This window comes from Ictalurus furcatus, chromosome 29, assembly GCF_023375685.1.
Source record: "Ictalurus furcatus strain D&B chromosome 29, Billie_1.0, whole genome shotgun sequence".
NCBI classification, from domain to species: Eukaryota; Metazoa; Chordata; class Actinopteri; order Siluriformes; family Ictaluridae; genus Ictalurus; species Ictalurus furcatus.
Genome location: NC_071283.1, coordinates 7,733,963 through 7,749,614, shown reverse-complemented (window position 1 = coordinate 7,749,614; position 15,652 = coordinate 7,733,963). Strand labels below are relative to the sequence as shown.

General features: G+C 38.7%; 1 protein-coding gene across 1 annotated transcript; it reads left to right on the top strand.

Moving 5' to 3' along the window:
* Positions 1 to 1,033: 1,033 nt before the first annotated feature.
* On the top strand, positions 1,034 to 14,610 carry LOC128604022 (serine/threonine-protein kinase MARK1-like). The gene is made up of 15 exons (XM_053618793.1): positions 1,034 to 1,777; positions 1,948 to 2,013; positions 3,828 to 3,898; positions 5,538 to 5,594; positions 5,764 to 6,000; positions 6,342 to 6,461; positions 6,558 to 6,657; positions 8,197 to 8,309; positions 9,636 to 9,792; positions 10,182 to 10,354; positions 11,087 to 11,175; positions 11,805 to 11,960; positions 12,166 to 12,417; positions 14,142 to 14,186; positions 14,268 to 14,610. Exons 1-15 carry the CDS (start codon positions 1,750 to 1,752, stop codon positions 14,608 to 14,610), a joined length of 2,007 nt encoding a protein of 668 aa, XP_053474768.1. The 5' UTR covers positions 1,034 to 1,749.
* Positions 14,611 to 15,652: the final 1,042 nt, after the last annotated feature.

The following is a 15,652-nucleotide window of genomic DNA, read 5'->3' as shown; positions in this document are numbered from 1 at the left end:
CTTGGTCTGCAACAATATTTAGGTAGGTGGTGCATGTCAAAGAAACATCCACATGAAAGCCAGAACCCAAGGTTTCCCAGCAGAACATTGCCCAGAACAACATTGCCTTCTTCCCATAGTGCATCCTGGTGTCATTTGTTCCCAAGGTAAGCAAATCACTCTCAACTGTGATTTATAAGACCAGGCCACCTTCTTCCATTGCTCCATTTAATGTTATGGTTGGTTAGTGTACAGTATCCTCACCCAAATATGTTGATTAATGTGAGCTGTACGGCTGATCACCTCTTTTTCTGAAAGCGCATCATTATTTTCATCCATTGCAGATGAATTGAACATGAAGTTTACCAGTTTCCTCGATCTGACAGGACGGCACGCTAAACTCATGTTGGCATAATTACAATACATTGCCCTTCATTAAAAAAAAATCATATATATAAAAAGGACAACACATGTTAATGGAGTGCATGACCAAAATGTTCAACTTTGGTCTCGTCTGACCACAACGTACAGTAGCAGGAGTTGGGTGAAGTACAGGCACTACGTTTTGGGAGATGCTCTCAGGAAGAGCTTTTTCTTTCTTCCTGAACGATGCTTACAAACAGCGTGTTTAACAGCATTTAACAGTTCATTTTCTAAGCCACAAGAGTCGACCCAAACTGTCTCTAGGCTCTTGTTTCCCTCCTTCACCAACATCCTCTCTGTGTTGTGGGACAGTTCCAAATTTCCAACTGTTTCACGTGGAGAAACGTTTTATTATGGCCAGAATTGTGCTTAATGGCATTTCAGCTACTTATGGATTGTTTTATATTCATTGCACGATTTGTGAAGGTCAAACACCATATAGTTTTTTGTTAAAAATTATACAGTTTTCCTCATGTTAATGGATGGATTTTACTTGTGTGCAACCACATATTTATCCCCCATGAAAATAGGATATGGTTCAGGTTTTTCAAAACCGACAGTTTGTCTGCATTAATTTTAAATATTCCGTATGGGTTGTGTCAATAATTGTGGAACATATATTTTTGGGAAAAATACTCTTACGTTAAAAAAAATAAAATAGGTGTAATGAGAATGATTGGTTGTTAGAACACGGATAGTTTCTCCTGTTGTTTAGGGGGAAAATGTTTATTATTATGTGTAAGGGTTTTTTACAGTGTTGTTTTTATGATGAGTGCCAATACTTATGCAGGGGACTGTACGTAGTTTTACACTTAGTAGGTCCATCATAATATACTCAGCCCTTATTTAGATGAATTATTAATGTGAAGCAGAATTACTTGTTCAGTCCAGGTATAACATGCGGTGAGAAGCAGGACGCAAGCGCATAAACTCAGTGTGGGCTTAATTTAGGGCAAATCCAAGAGTCCTAGTCCTTAGTGGGGTCAGACAACAGGAAGGCAACATCAGAAACCATAATCCATAATCAGACATCAGGAAACACAAGCGAGGATCGAAATGAGGAAACAGGGAAACTAGAACAAGGCTCAGACCTTAGCGAAACTAAATACATGACAAGACTTCGCGTCGAGACTTTAATACACAAACTGATTGAGGAACTGAAAACAGTAGAGAATGATCATGACACGGTAGGAAGATAAACCAATGACAAGACGAGGAGGAGAAAAAAATTAATCAGAACAAACCGCACATGGTGATATAAACAAACGAGGGGGAATACGTGACACCAGGAACGACAGCAGTAATAATATTTTTTTCCTCCAACAGCTCTTTAGAGAAGTCCGAATAATGAAGATCTTGAATCATCCAAATATAGGTATGTATATGTGTCATTAATATTAATAGTTTAATAAAGCATATAATACATATTTTATTACCCCAGTAATATTTGAGTGTTTTAAACATTTTACAGGCTGCAGATATTTTTGCATTTGACATGTTTTATATATAATGTATATGTATATATATATTTTTTTCCATTTTCAGTAAAGTTATTTGAAGTAATTGAGACTGAGAAGACACTTTATTTAATAATGGAATATGCCAGTGGAGGTGAGTTTTCAATTCATACTGTTTTTCATCAGTATTGCATTGCAGGAACTCTGTTTATATGTTTAAAGAATCCATTAAAATATCTAGTATTATACACTCACCTCACCAGCTGTTTTAATTGGAACACCTGTACACCTGCTCATTTATGCATTTATTCAGTCAGCCGATCATGTGATTGCAGCACAGTGCATGCAATCCTGCTAACCAGTTCATGAGCTCCTGAGAATTTGCATGCGGGGGTCTCTTAGAGTTTATACAGAATGGTGCAAAAACAAAAACAACAACAAGAGAAACGTGCAGTGAGCAGAAGTTCTGTGTGTGGAAATGCCTTGTTGATGAGAGAGGTCAGAAGACAATGGCCAGACTGGCACAGTTTAACATGTTGCTATAATTGCCCCTGATTTATGTTGGTATTGCACCAGATGGACACGTAAAGCTAATTCCTGAGGAAGTGGATAAATACCGCTCCGAAGGACCACAGGATGCATGCGGGAGTGACCTTGCATGCACATATGTGTAGTGTATATTCTGTATAATGCAAGTATAATCCAAGCTTAAGACACTTGTTATATACACTACCGGTCAAAAGTTTGGGGACACTTGACTGAAATGTTTCTAATGATCTTAAAAGCCTTTTGATCTGAAGGTGTATGATTAAATGTTTGAAATCGGTGTTGTAGCAAAAAAATAATCGTGCCGATGTATTCATTTCTCTCATTAGAAAACTAACATTTTATTTACAATTTTTTTTTTTAAACGGACGACTCGGAGCGAAATATTCCGAAAAGCAGCCAATAAGTGTCCACTGTAGGTGTGAACTCTTTAATACTGTTTAAAATGCATCTCAGGGAAATTCCATAAGAAATCGGGTGAGAAAATGCCAAGAATACATTTCTGGAAATTCTAGGCAAAAAGGGCTTTGAAGATGCTCAAATACTAAATTATTTAGATTTATTTAGGATTTTTTTTTTTTATCACAACATAATTCCCATAGTTCCATTTGTGTTCTACAAGAGTTTTGATGACTTTATTATTATTCTAAAATGTGGGGTAAAAATAATAAATAAAGAATGAGTGTGTGCAAATGGTAGTGCTACTGGTAGTGTATGTATCTTGATCATGTTTTAAAGAACAATCCAAAAATAGTTTTTGTGTTGTTTTCAAAAAGGTTTGATTATCTTGAGGCAACGTACGTTGAAAGTGACCGGACTGGAAATTGGGACAGGTTCCATGAGACTGACCCAATAAAATCCTGACTTTGTGCTGGCTTTCATCTGTGTTTTTTCAAGAACTGTGCTTGTTAAATGGTGAAAAAAAACACACGAAATCTAATTTGATGAGTTGCATGTCTCATACTGTGATTTTTAATGTTATTTGAACCCAAATTCTAATGTGGCTCGAATGTGGTCTGCTCAAATCAGCTATACCTAAAAAAAATCAGACATGACTTACTTATCTGAACATGGATTGTATCATAGCACTGCTTGTAAAGTTTGAAGGTTTCTCAGAAAGTAAAGGGGTATGATGGCTCAGAGGTTGAGGCGTTGGGTTACTGATTCAAAACCCAGCACAGCCACAATTGTATCCTTGAGCAATATCCTTAACCCTAACCTAACTGATTTGGATCAATGCAAAGTAAAGAAGACTGTTAATTGGAGAAGATGATGCAGCAAACTTAATTGAATTGGAAAATAATTTGCAGATTTTGTTCTCCCAAACTGGTAGGACTGTGCGCTGCTGCTGACACTAAACACACTTAATTAGTGGAGACATCATTATACTGAACCTGACAGCCCTCTGCTTCTTCATTACAGGTGAGGTGTTTGATTATTTGGTGGCTCATGGCAGGATGAAAGAGAAAGAAGCCAGGGCAAAGTTTCGTCAGGTAAGCTACAACCAAGCAACCATTAATTTCACTTAACCCCATCAATCCCATGAACCCACTCTTCTCACTCATTCTCTGTCCAGCATGTGATCATGTAGTGGTCCTAGTGTGGATGTGCACTAAAATAGTGATATAAACTAGTGATATAATTGTTGTTATTTGTCTTTAGCCGAGCTTTATTAATACCGTGTTAGTTTCTTTTGTTGCCGTTTTGTGACAGCTGTGTATATCATGAATCAGAGGAAACCTGAGTCACCAGCGATGCTTTGCGTATTTTGGTCTGATTTGCTTCAACAAGGCTGGTGAATCAGAGGGCTGGGGTGTGTGTGTGTGTGTGTGTGTGTGTGTGTGTGTGTGTGTGTGTGTGTCTGTGTGTCTGTGTGTCTGTGTGTGTCTGTGTGTCTGTGTGTGTCTGTGTGTGTCTGTGTGTGTCTGTGTGTGTCTGTGTGTCTGTGTGTCTGTGTGTCTGTGTGTCTGTGTGTGTCTGTGTGTGTCTGTGTGTGTCTGTGTGTGTCTGTGTGTCTGTGTGTGTCTGTGTGTCTGTGTGTGTGTGTGCTTGCAGCCTCCCTCATTCTCATGCTGTACATCTGCAGTGCTGGTGCAGACCAGTAGCTGATCTAATCTTTTCAAAGCAGTTCACCCTGCTTTAGGTTTTGCATACTAATAAACCAGTGCCTTACCTTCATCCTACACTGGCACTGCCATTTAGTGTCAAAGCATGAAGCTGCGAGAAAGGGCACAGAAAGACGTACTGAGTTTGGGGCGCTAAAATTTTAAGGAACATACAATGACATCTTAGTAAATTCTATGCCAAACTTTTTTTGGTTTGTTTTGCAATTCTTAATGAAGTTGGTGTAATGCACAGAGACAATAATGCACTGCTAAGCACATGACACACATTCTGTAGTATTGTAATTTCTTGTAAAAGCTGGAATTCTTGTCAAGTACATCATAAAATCAGTGTGTCAGGAATAAAACATGAGTCTACAGACTGTTATAGGATAATAAACATTGGTGGTGTTTTGTGATGTGGTATTTTATTCCTCTTACAACACAGCATTTTACCAACACCAACATTTTTTTGTATTTTTTACAGAAAGATGTCATAATTTTTATCTGTTTATACTTACTTTTAATGTTGTGGAATGTCCATGGAACAAGTTAGTTTCTGTTATCACTTATAACAGCAGTGAATAGTAGTTGCCTCATCAGCATGAATAAAAACTTGTGACTTGAATTACTGTCAGAGCTGCTGTTCTAGAAAAGTAATCACCACTTTCTGACCAATCCAAATTGAGAATTCAACAGCACTGTGGTATAACGGCTAATAACTACTGGCTGATAATGATAACCTGGATAGTAACACACAGGTTGCATGAGAGCGAGAGTTTGTGACTGTGATAAACTAACACTTTATTTTAAGTTATCTCACACTGAACTTAGGCCCATATAAACAGATACCCTGATATACCCTGATATGATGTCATATTGGGTTATGACAGCATGTTTATTATTATTATTATTATTATTATTATTATTATTATTATCATTATTTACATTTTTAATTTTTTTTCATTCAGCAACATTATACCTTGGATGTCCTTTTCGATGCTACATGCATGTTACTGGTGTGTTTCAGATCGTATCTGCAGTGCAGTACTGCCATCAAAAGAGAATAGTCCATAGAGATCTTAAGGTAAGTATTAGTTGTAGAAAATGAGCATTTAAATGCACACTAACTGAAAGTTAAGCCACTCGTAATTAAGACAGGTCTGATGTTCTTTATTAGAATTCTACCACTACTAGTAATGCAACAGCTGCTAACTTTGAATTCATAACTATCACCTCTTTGTTCCAAACTCAAGGCTGAAAACTTATTGCTGGACGCCGACATGAATATCAAGATTGCCGACTTCGGCTTCAGTAACGAGTTCATGGTGGGAAACAAGTTGGACACGTTCTGCGGCAGTCCTCCGTACGCTGCCCCTGAACTCTTCCAGGGCAAAAAATATGACGGCCCTGAAGTAGACGTCTGGAGTCTTGGTGTGATCCTGTACACACTCGTCAGTGGATCGTTACCTTTCGATGGCCAAAACCTTAAGGTTTCCTTTATATTTTGCTATAACTGTATCAGAGACAGTGACATAATTACACAGCTATCATATATCGTCTTGAGACCTATCTAAACAAATGTTATCAAAGAAACTCTGATATTCAAAACCGTTCTCCCATAACAGTCTGGCAAAATACATGAAGCTACTAAATTGATTCTTTGCCTGTAGTTATTGCTCTGCTTTCCTGTGAATGCTTATACAACAATTGTAGTGCATCTGTGAATGTGAAGCTCACAGACTCTGGGTGCTTGGGTGCCTATTATTATTATTATGTGTGCATATGTTCTTGAGTTCTTTACATTATTTTGGGCTTGTCTGTTGTCTATTAGGAGCTGAGAGAGAGAGTATTGAGAGGAAAGTACCGTATCCCTTTCTACATGTCCACAGACTGTGAGAACTTGCTTAAAAGGCTATTAGTGTTGAACCCCATCAAGCGGGGAAGTTTAGAGGTAACATTCCCGTTTTTCTTTGTTTCTTTTTTAATGCATTCTCATAACTATTTGTTTACTGTTTGTTGTTGGTCTGATTTTATTTATTTATTTTAGCAAATCATGAAGGATAAATGGATGAATGTGGGCCATGACGACGAGGAGCTGCAGCCTTATAATGAACCAGAATATGATTTCAGTGACAGTAAAAGGATCGGTAAATGCCTCCTACAACACTCAAACACTACAGATTAATCAGCATGTCAGTACAATGATATAGACAGATTTTTTTTTTTCCTGATTACTCTGTCCCAAATTCATATGCTACTGTTATTACATGAACACAGTACTCCAGCACATTTTAGGGCTTTCCCTGCTCTAACTTCAATTGTTAAACAGCTGACTAACTGAATCAGGTTTGTTGGGAGGAAGAAGAACACTGAAATATGTGGGACAGGGTACTCCAGGACCAGAGTTGACAGCCTGTGTATTAGATCATCTCGCAATATGTTAAGAAATATTCTATATGCTAGAATCCATTCTTAAAATTCTTTGATAGTCATGATTTTCAAGTGTTGACACCTCATAGATTCAGTGGCTAGAAAACTGTTAGTTTTCAATTAAATTGCATTTTATTGAATAGGTCTTTAAACGTGGTAACAAAGCAGATTTAAAGAAATCCAGATGTAGATTTAGATCCCTAATGAATCTGAAGTGTCAAGGTCAGATGATCCACTGAAACAAGGGTGAGTCTGGGGCATACACTGTTTCAGGGAAGTGCAAATCTCACATGGCGTATCCATGAGACCATCCACAACAACAGAAGGTGAGTTACAAGTGCAGAAGTAGTGCAGCAAGATAAATCATGCATTAGAAGTGTGTCAGTATCATGCACTAGCGTCATTCATCATCACTGCTTCAGAGTACATGTACAGCTTGACAAAGAAAGTACCGCTGCAATTATAATGGATCAGGTTTTTGGTTTTTTTTTAAAAAAAAGAAGGAAAATCTGGAAGTAGAAAAATGTTTGCAAATTTAACATTCAAATCATCAGCTAATGTAATAAAGCATTAATTATATTTACTGTGCTTCTGTCAGGGATTTATGTAGGTATAATGTAATAGAACTTATGACACGCTTATTTCTGATTTCATTATTTGTGTACACGCTCCCAAACCACATATTACTGAATACTGAATTCTGTTAAACACTGTGGTTTGGAATAAACCAATCAAAAGCACAAAGGAAATAAGCTGCACATTTAAAAAAAAAAAAAAAAAAGGCCCATTTAATAAGTGCTACTTCAGTTACGCAAGAAACTCTAGGTGCATTAATATTTCTGTAGTTGCATGATTATTGAATTACAGAGTTCACATGGATTTCATAAAACCTCAATTATTATTGAATTACATACATATTGAATTACAGTCCTGGCAGATTCTCTGATTTCAGAAGCATTTCTTTTATTTTTAGTCGTGAATGTGTATGGTGTGTTTATGCCATCTTCTGGTGATCCATGATAATCATCTGTTCACATGGCATGAGATGAATTGTTGTGTTTCCCTGGGAATACTTCATATATGACCATAATTATAGTAAATAACAATCTTGTAGGCATTACGTAGCTTTATTATTCAAACTCTTTGCTTTCATCATTCCCTGTATTAGTATTTTAGCTTCCTAATTGGTCCTTTCATCATGATTTTGTATAGAGATAGATGATAGCGAGCACATCTCTGCTGTCTGTATTCCTCAGAGTTGATGGTGACTATGGGATTCCCAAAGGATGAAATCACAGAGGCTCTCAAGGGAAAGAAATACGATGAAGTCATGGCTACTTATCTCTTACTGGGAAGAAAACCTCCAGAGGTTAGCACACAGAAGGGGAAGGAGCTCAGTATGTGTATTACAGCACTGATAAGAGTTTCACAGTGTTACAATAAATACAGAGGAATTATTCATTGACACAAAGGGCAAAAAAGCTGATTTCTGTAATGCAGTAATAGACAATGCACACCAAGAACTTTGTCCTATATTGCTAGTTTTAATAAGATCAGCGTTTAAGAGTATTTTCTATAACACAGCCATCATACTTACAGAAAGCTGTGATAATAGACAGGTTGTGTTTGTGCTGTCCATCATGCTCACGGCACTGATACAGTACAGTAGTGAGGTGTGCTGAAATGTGTTATTGATTTTTCCCACTAAGTTAATCCTTGGAGAGCCAAAGCTACCCTGTACAGACGCCTGTGCGGCGGGGTGAAGGTTTTTTAACTGAGGAGTCATCCTTTTAATGTGTAGACTGGTAGATAAATACATGGAAGAAGGGTATGGATGGACAGATGGACTGCAACTCCAAATATAAGGGTCATTCCTTCAAAATAATAGACAATATTTAAAAAACAAAAACAGCCTAGTCTCCTACTTAAGACATCTTTGATTAATTCCAATTTTCCATTTATTTGATTGATTTATTTTTTAATCACTATAGCCTAGGTGCCGGGGTCCGAATCCCGCCTCCACCCTGGGTGTGTGGAGGTTGCATGTTCTACCCATGCTCTAGGGGTTTCCTCTGGGTACTCCAGTTTCCTCCACCAATCCAAAGACCTGCATTGTAGGCCGATGGGCATTCCCAAATTGTCCGTAGTGTGTGAATGGGTGTGGGATTGTGCCCTGCAGTGGGTTGGCACCCTGTCCAGGGTGTCCCCAGCCTTGTGGCCCGAATTCCCTGGGATAGGCTCCAGGCTCTCCTTGAGCCTGTGTAGGTTAAGCGGTACACCTCCCAAGACGAATTTAATTAAAAACATAGGTTTTAAATTCATTTGGCAACCCTAATTAGAACATTTATTAGACTGGCCATATGGAAATTTTTTTGCTCTATTTTGAGCAAATGTTTACCAAAGGTAATACACTGTTTAACACTATATACTATAGAATCAAACTAAACCAGTGCTAGAACAGAAGCAAAATACATGCATTGGATACATGGATCACACAGCATATAGATTTACAAGATGCTAGACTATGTGCTCTTGTAGTGAGTCATTCCGCTCAGCTGACATCAGAGACATCAGTATTCCAGCTTATGTCTTAGTGTCTTTTTGTCCATTTTATATTATATTTCAAAAGATAATGAACTGTAATATATTCTATCTGAACAGAAGCCTTTTTTTTATTATAATTTTTTTTATAAAGATTGAAGGCATTGAGTCTGCGTCCATCAGCAATCTGAGTCCCAGGCCCCGCCCTACCAGTGACATCAATACCAGCACTAGCCAATCCCCTTCACACTCCAAGGTCCAGCGCAGTGTATCGGCCAATCAGAAGCAGCCGCGGCGATTTAGTGATCACGGTGAGGATGATATAACACCAATTAAAGCAAGAAAGCTCTCGCTTTCCTCTGCGTGTCAGTACAGCATGCTTAGTGCCCTGTGCTCTCTCACATGGACTGCCTAGTATCTGTACTGAATCCTACAGCATGATGAGTGAATGGCTTTACTATGTTCCAGCATGACTTTAATATATTTTATCATTTATATCCAGTTTGATTAATTGATATTTGTATACGTACTACATACAGTAGATTGTAAAATAGTAAATAACACATTTCATTACATAAGTCTAAGTACGTTAACAAATAAATAAATAATGATTATTATTAGTAGTAGTAGCAGTAGTATTATTTACCACGACCTGATTTGTGTGTGTGTGTGTGTGTGTGTGTTGTGTGTGTACCTTCAGTGGGTCCCTCAGTCCCGCCTGTAGTGTCGTACACTAAGCGCAGCTGTCTAGAGAGTGAACAGAAGGAGGAGTGTGAGAACTCGCGCAAGCTGCTGAGCTCCAACTCAAAGGGAGATGTACCAGCATCTCCTCTGGCCGCCTTGGAGAGGAAAAAATCTGTTACTTCATCTGGAGTGAGAACTTGCACTCAGTCTCTTTCCTCTGGTCTCCGTACATGCATTGTACAAGTGTCAGTAGATGTCCAGTATACAGTGCACATTACTGTGCAAAAAGAAAGAGACCAAAATGGCCAGTCAGTACTTACTGTTCATTATTTGGTGGAAAACAGCAATGATGGGGAAATGTACAGAATATTTATTCATTTTCAGCCTTGCAGTAGATATTTATGCAGGTCAATATCCAGTATACAGAACAAGTTCAGTATTACAAATAAAATATTTACAGATTTTGTACTGGTTTTACTGCTGAAGACGTTAAATATATTTTCTCTTAAATACGTTTTCCCGTAATTACTGTTATTGTTCATAAATCACCAAAAAAGGTCTTCAACAGTTAAAAAAAAAAGTATAAAAATCTGTAAATATTTTATTTGTAACTGTAATATTGACCTGAATAAATAAGTACTGCATGGCCATTTGATTGAAATCTCCCTTTTCCTTTATTTGTACATAAATGCTTGTTATTAACAGAAACAGCATTAATTGCTATAATATTAAAATGATTGTTCATGTTTATGCTAAGCACATAATGTTGCATGTTAAAATATCATAAGCAGAGATTTATCTTTATTAAACATTTTAATTAGGGCATTTTGACTTGAACGGAGCATTAAAGAAAATCGACAGTCCACTCTAGTATCTGTGCTCTCTTGCACTCACTCTCACCGTTCTGACATTTTTTTGCAGACTAATGGAGGCATGGCACGCAGAAATACATACGTGTGTGAGCGCTCAGCTGACCGGTCGTCTGCCATACCCAATGGCAAGGACAGCAGGTTAGAACTCTTCACTCAATATTGCAAATTCTAGGATTTTTCGCTAACACTGTAAAACCGACTGTATTTTTATATGCATTTATATAGAGGGGCTGGTTTATTATGTTGTAATGTGTTGTATTAAGTTAGGGATGGATTCCTTTAACAGTGTCATACTGGAAGTGTTGCTTTAAGTGTAGATAATCAGCACCCATGAAAGAATGAAGTTAATCAAAAATATGGGTCAGCCACGATACAGCACCACTGGAGCAGAGAGGGTTAAGGGCTTTGCTCAAGGGCCCAACAGTGGCAGCTTGGCAGTGCTGGGGCTTGAACCCCCGACCTCCCAATCAGTAACCCAAAGCCTTAACCGCCAAGCCACCACTGCCCCATATGAAAGGAAAACACCAAATTAGTCTGACTAAATAGGAACACAAATTACTTAAATTACTTAAGGATCCAATAACCAATAAAAGCACAACAAAAAAGATAAGAAAGCCAGTGGTAATGAACCCAGCTATATACACTGACCCAACTATAAACACTACACTGTTGTGGTGTGTAGTGTTCAATCAGTAAAGTGCATTTTAGTAGCTCAGTCTCTCTCTCTCTCTCTCTCTCTCTCTCTCTCTCACATTCTCTATCTCCAGTTTAACAGAGGTCTCGGGCAGCACTATGTCAGCCTCCGGTGCCACTTCAGCTCTGATGTCTACAAGACAGAGATACTTGAAATCTGTGTCTTCCACAGGCGCATCCTCCAAAACCACCCTGCCACCTATAGAAGACAACAGCGAATACAAGGGAAGGTGAGCAAAAAGCCAGTGAATACAGCACACTCATGCTTTGCATTCATCCACTTTTGCCTGCAGGTGGTGCCATTTAATTTCGAGTCCATGCAAACCCATTGATGCAAGCTACATTTTAAAGTGCTGTTTTGCACTACAGTATTGTGATAGTATGATCCACATAGTCTACATTTGGACTTCATAAAGCATTTGTACTTTTTCTCAGTCCAAGTGCCAGGCCTCCGTCCGCCTCACCCTCCGATCACAGCATCAGCACTCCAGAGCGCACTCATTTCCCCAGAGGGACATCCAGCAGAAGCACCTTCCATGGAGCGCAGCTACACGAGCGCCGCAGTGCCACCTACAATGGCCCGCCTGCCTCGCCCACCCTCTGCCATGACACAGGAGCCCTAGCACCAGCACGCCGGGGCACATCCACCGGCATAATCAGCAAACTTACCTCCAAGTTTGCCCGCAGGTAAGTGGTGCCAGCTGTGTGCCATTAATGTCATAAGCAATACTTATGATATTGCTCTTTCTCTTCATTGTTGTATTAAAATAGAATAGAATTGAATAGAGTAGTAAGACACGTCGGGGCTTGCTCTTATAGGAAATAATCAGCTCTCAAGAATTACTGTTACCACCCCAAAGTTAAATCGTTTCCAGTAGGAAAAAATTTATAGAATAGTATACAGTAGTTGATGTTGTTTTAAGTAATAGTCATCTCAAATCATTACACATAATGAAATGATTTATTAATATCTTTGGAGATGCAACTGAAAGTAAATAGACTAAGCTTACATTGTCCAATCAAAGTACAAATTACACAAAAGGAAAAATGACAAAAACAGATGAATTTCTTTGCTCTTGGCTGGCTAACAGGCATAAACATAATTAGGTATTCTGTTTACCGCTTTTGCTATTCAAAGGAGACACGGTTTCAAGCAGGCATTACTGACTTGTTATACTCAACTTAAATAATAGGAAGAACAAATGTGTTATGTGAGTGATGTTAGTTACCTCACATCATTCTTATGCCTGCGATGAGACACACACTATAATGCTCATCCCTAATTGTTTTATTGTTCAATAGCCATCAATATAATAATAATAATAATAATAATAATAATAATAGTGATGAAGGCAGCACGGTGATGACACTTAAGTACAGCTGTACATTTGAATGAGAGTGTCATATGCTGCTATTATGAATGTAAATAAAGTACAAGTTCAGACAACAAATCCTTGGGAAGTTTTCCAGCTGTATCTTGCTGAATGTCTTATTGCCCCGTGTCAGGTACGGAGGCGGATTCAATTGCAGCAAAAGGCGTTTTATTTGAGAGGCAGGCAGACAAATCCAAGGTGTGAATCCAATCGGAAACAGGAAACAGGCAGAGGTCAGTTGATTTGTGAACAACAACCATCAGGTAATCCAAAGAGCAGAAATGAGGAAACAGAACAATATCGAGAACCGGGAAATCAGAACACTGAACAAAGGCTCGGTAAAGACAGACGGGTAAACACTGAACATTACCTCGCACTGAACGCAGAAATGCAAGGGTTTAAATATACAAACTGATTAAAGGGCGAACTGAAAACAGGTGCGAGTAATAAGGACATATGAAGGAACTAATGATGGGACATGGGTGGTGACAGGACATGAACCAAAATGAAAACACACGTGGCAATGTAAACGACAACACGGGAGTGAGCGCTGTGGGCTGCTTATGCGCGCTGAGCACTCCTACACTCAGCGCTTGGGGTGAGGGGGAAATTCCTGACGCCTCTTTTTTTTCTATTCTTCTGTTATAGAACGCTAATAAACCCCTGTATGTTTGCACATAGTCTCTCCAAAACCGTTTGAACTAAACATACCTAATCCGTCCTTCTGTTTTTCATATTCCCCTTTTAACAGTAGCACACTCATTTCCTAAGCCTGTAATATCCTGATCTTGATGTTGCCCAGCGTGTAGCCAGCTTCATTTCAAGTAGATCTCTTCTGGATGACCCTGTCAAAATATTCTCACTTCCTGTCTCACTGACATTACCACAGTTTTTATTATGTGTTCTATTTGAGCAGATTATGTTGCTCCTGCTTTCTGACTCGGAAAGGATCTCAGATCGTTCAGACCGTGTTGTGTATGTGTCCGTGAAGCAGAATATGGTGATAATTGTGTGTTCTGATTGTTGTTGTTTTTTGAGGGTTCCAAGTGAAGGGGAGGCAAGTGGCAAGTCAGAGTCACCAAGGTGAGGTTTTTGAAGGAAAACTTTTTTGTGCAGGCTTTAGAAGTGAGTATTACCTACTAAAATTCTCCACGTTGCTGACAGGAGCACTTTGGGAGAATCGAAAGACGAGACTCGCGACTCGAAGCCACGCTCACTGCGCTTCACATGGAGCATGAAGACGACATCTTCCATGGAGCCAGGCGACATGATGCGTGAAATCCGCAAAGCGCTAGACGACAATGGCTGTGACTACGAGCAGCGCGAGCGTTTCCTGCTTTTCTGCGTGCATGGTGATGCTCGCCATGACAACTTGGTCCAGTGGGAGATGGAGGTTTGCAAGCTACCACGCCTCTCGCTCAACGGTGTGCGCTTTAAGCGCATTTCAGGCACATCCATCGCCTTCAAGAACATCGCTTGCAAAATTGCTGATGAGCTGAAGCTCTGACACGCAGAAAGGACAGAAAGGAAACAATGGGGCTCAATGTGAGCTTGCAGCGGTAAGTTTGGTTCACATTTGGTTAGAGCCGAGGTGCTGCCTTAACAGAATGTGCGGTGCTCATCCTATAAGTTTTGCTTTTCCATTAACCTTCCCATCTGATGTAGGCCCCAATCGGTGATTTTATTTTGATGCTGATGGAATTATACATGTGCTGGTCTGGGAAAACTTGTTGCTATGGCTAAATTCTGTTAGAAATCCAAAAAAAGAAGAAAAGCGGATTTTTCTGCATACGTACTATGACATTACAACTTAGGAAACCATAAATATAAAATATTTCACCAAAACAGCATGGAAATGTTTTTATTTACTTTCTAATCCTGCCTTGGCTAGCTTACTGCAAAGATCATGTTGGGGAAAGAGCCACGGTGGTTAAAAAAAAAAAAAAGTCAGTCTGCCTAAAAATTTATACAACCTTGCTAGTTAAGTATGATTTCCTCACATAGTGATTGAGCTTTGATCGAGTTGTTGGTGAGCTTTGTGCCGTAGCAAACTGGACATAAGCCTAATAAATTCAGTTTGTAGTTCTTATGCAGGCTGTCAGAATGTCTGTGACGCTTCTGCACTACAAAATCTTTAAACCACTATTGGGGTTAGGGCTGCAACTAACTATTATTTTGATAATCGATTAATCTGTCGATTATTTCTTCAATTAATCGATTGGTTGGAATAAATGGCCAGTTTTTATTTTCTGTATTTTTTCGAAAAAAACATGTTATTTCACATTCTGCCCGATGTTGTCCTTTAAACATTGTGCAAATTGAAGGCTATGAAAAAAGTATTAAGTGTGTCTATGGGAGTTATGCTATACACTGTGCAAAGGATTTTAAAAAATATTAACACTATATTTTAAAAACAAAAAAACTGATTGTCCGCAAGCTTTAAAGCAGAAGCTAACTCATTATATTAAAATTTGCTAAAAAAAAGAAAAACAAAAGTATAAATTAAGTGTTAACTGATAAGAGTAATTTTAACTGGTAAAGAGGTTGAT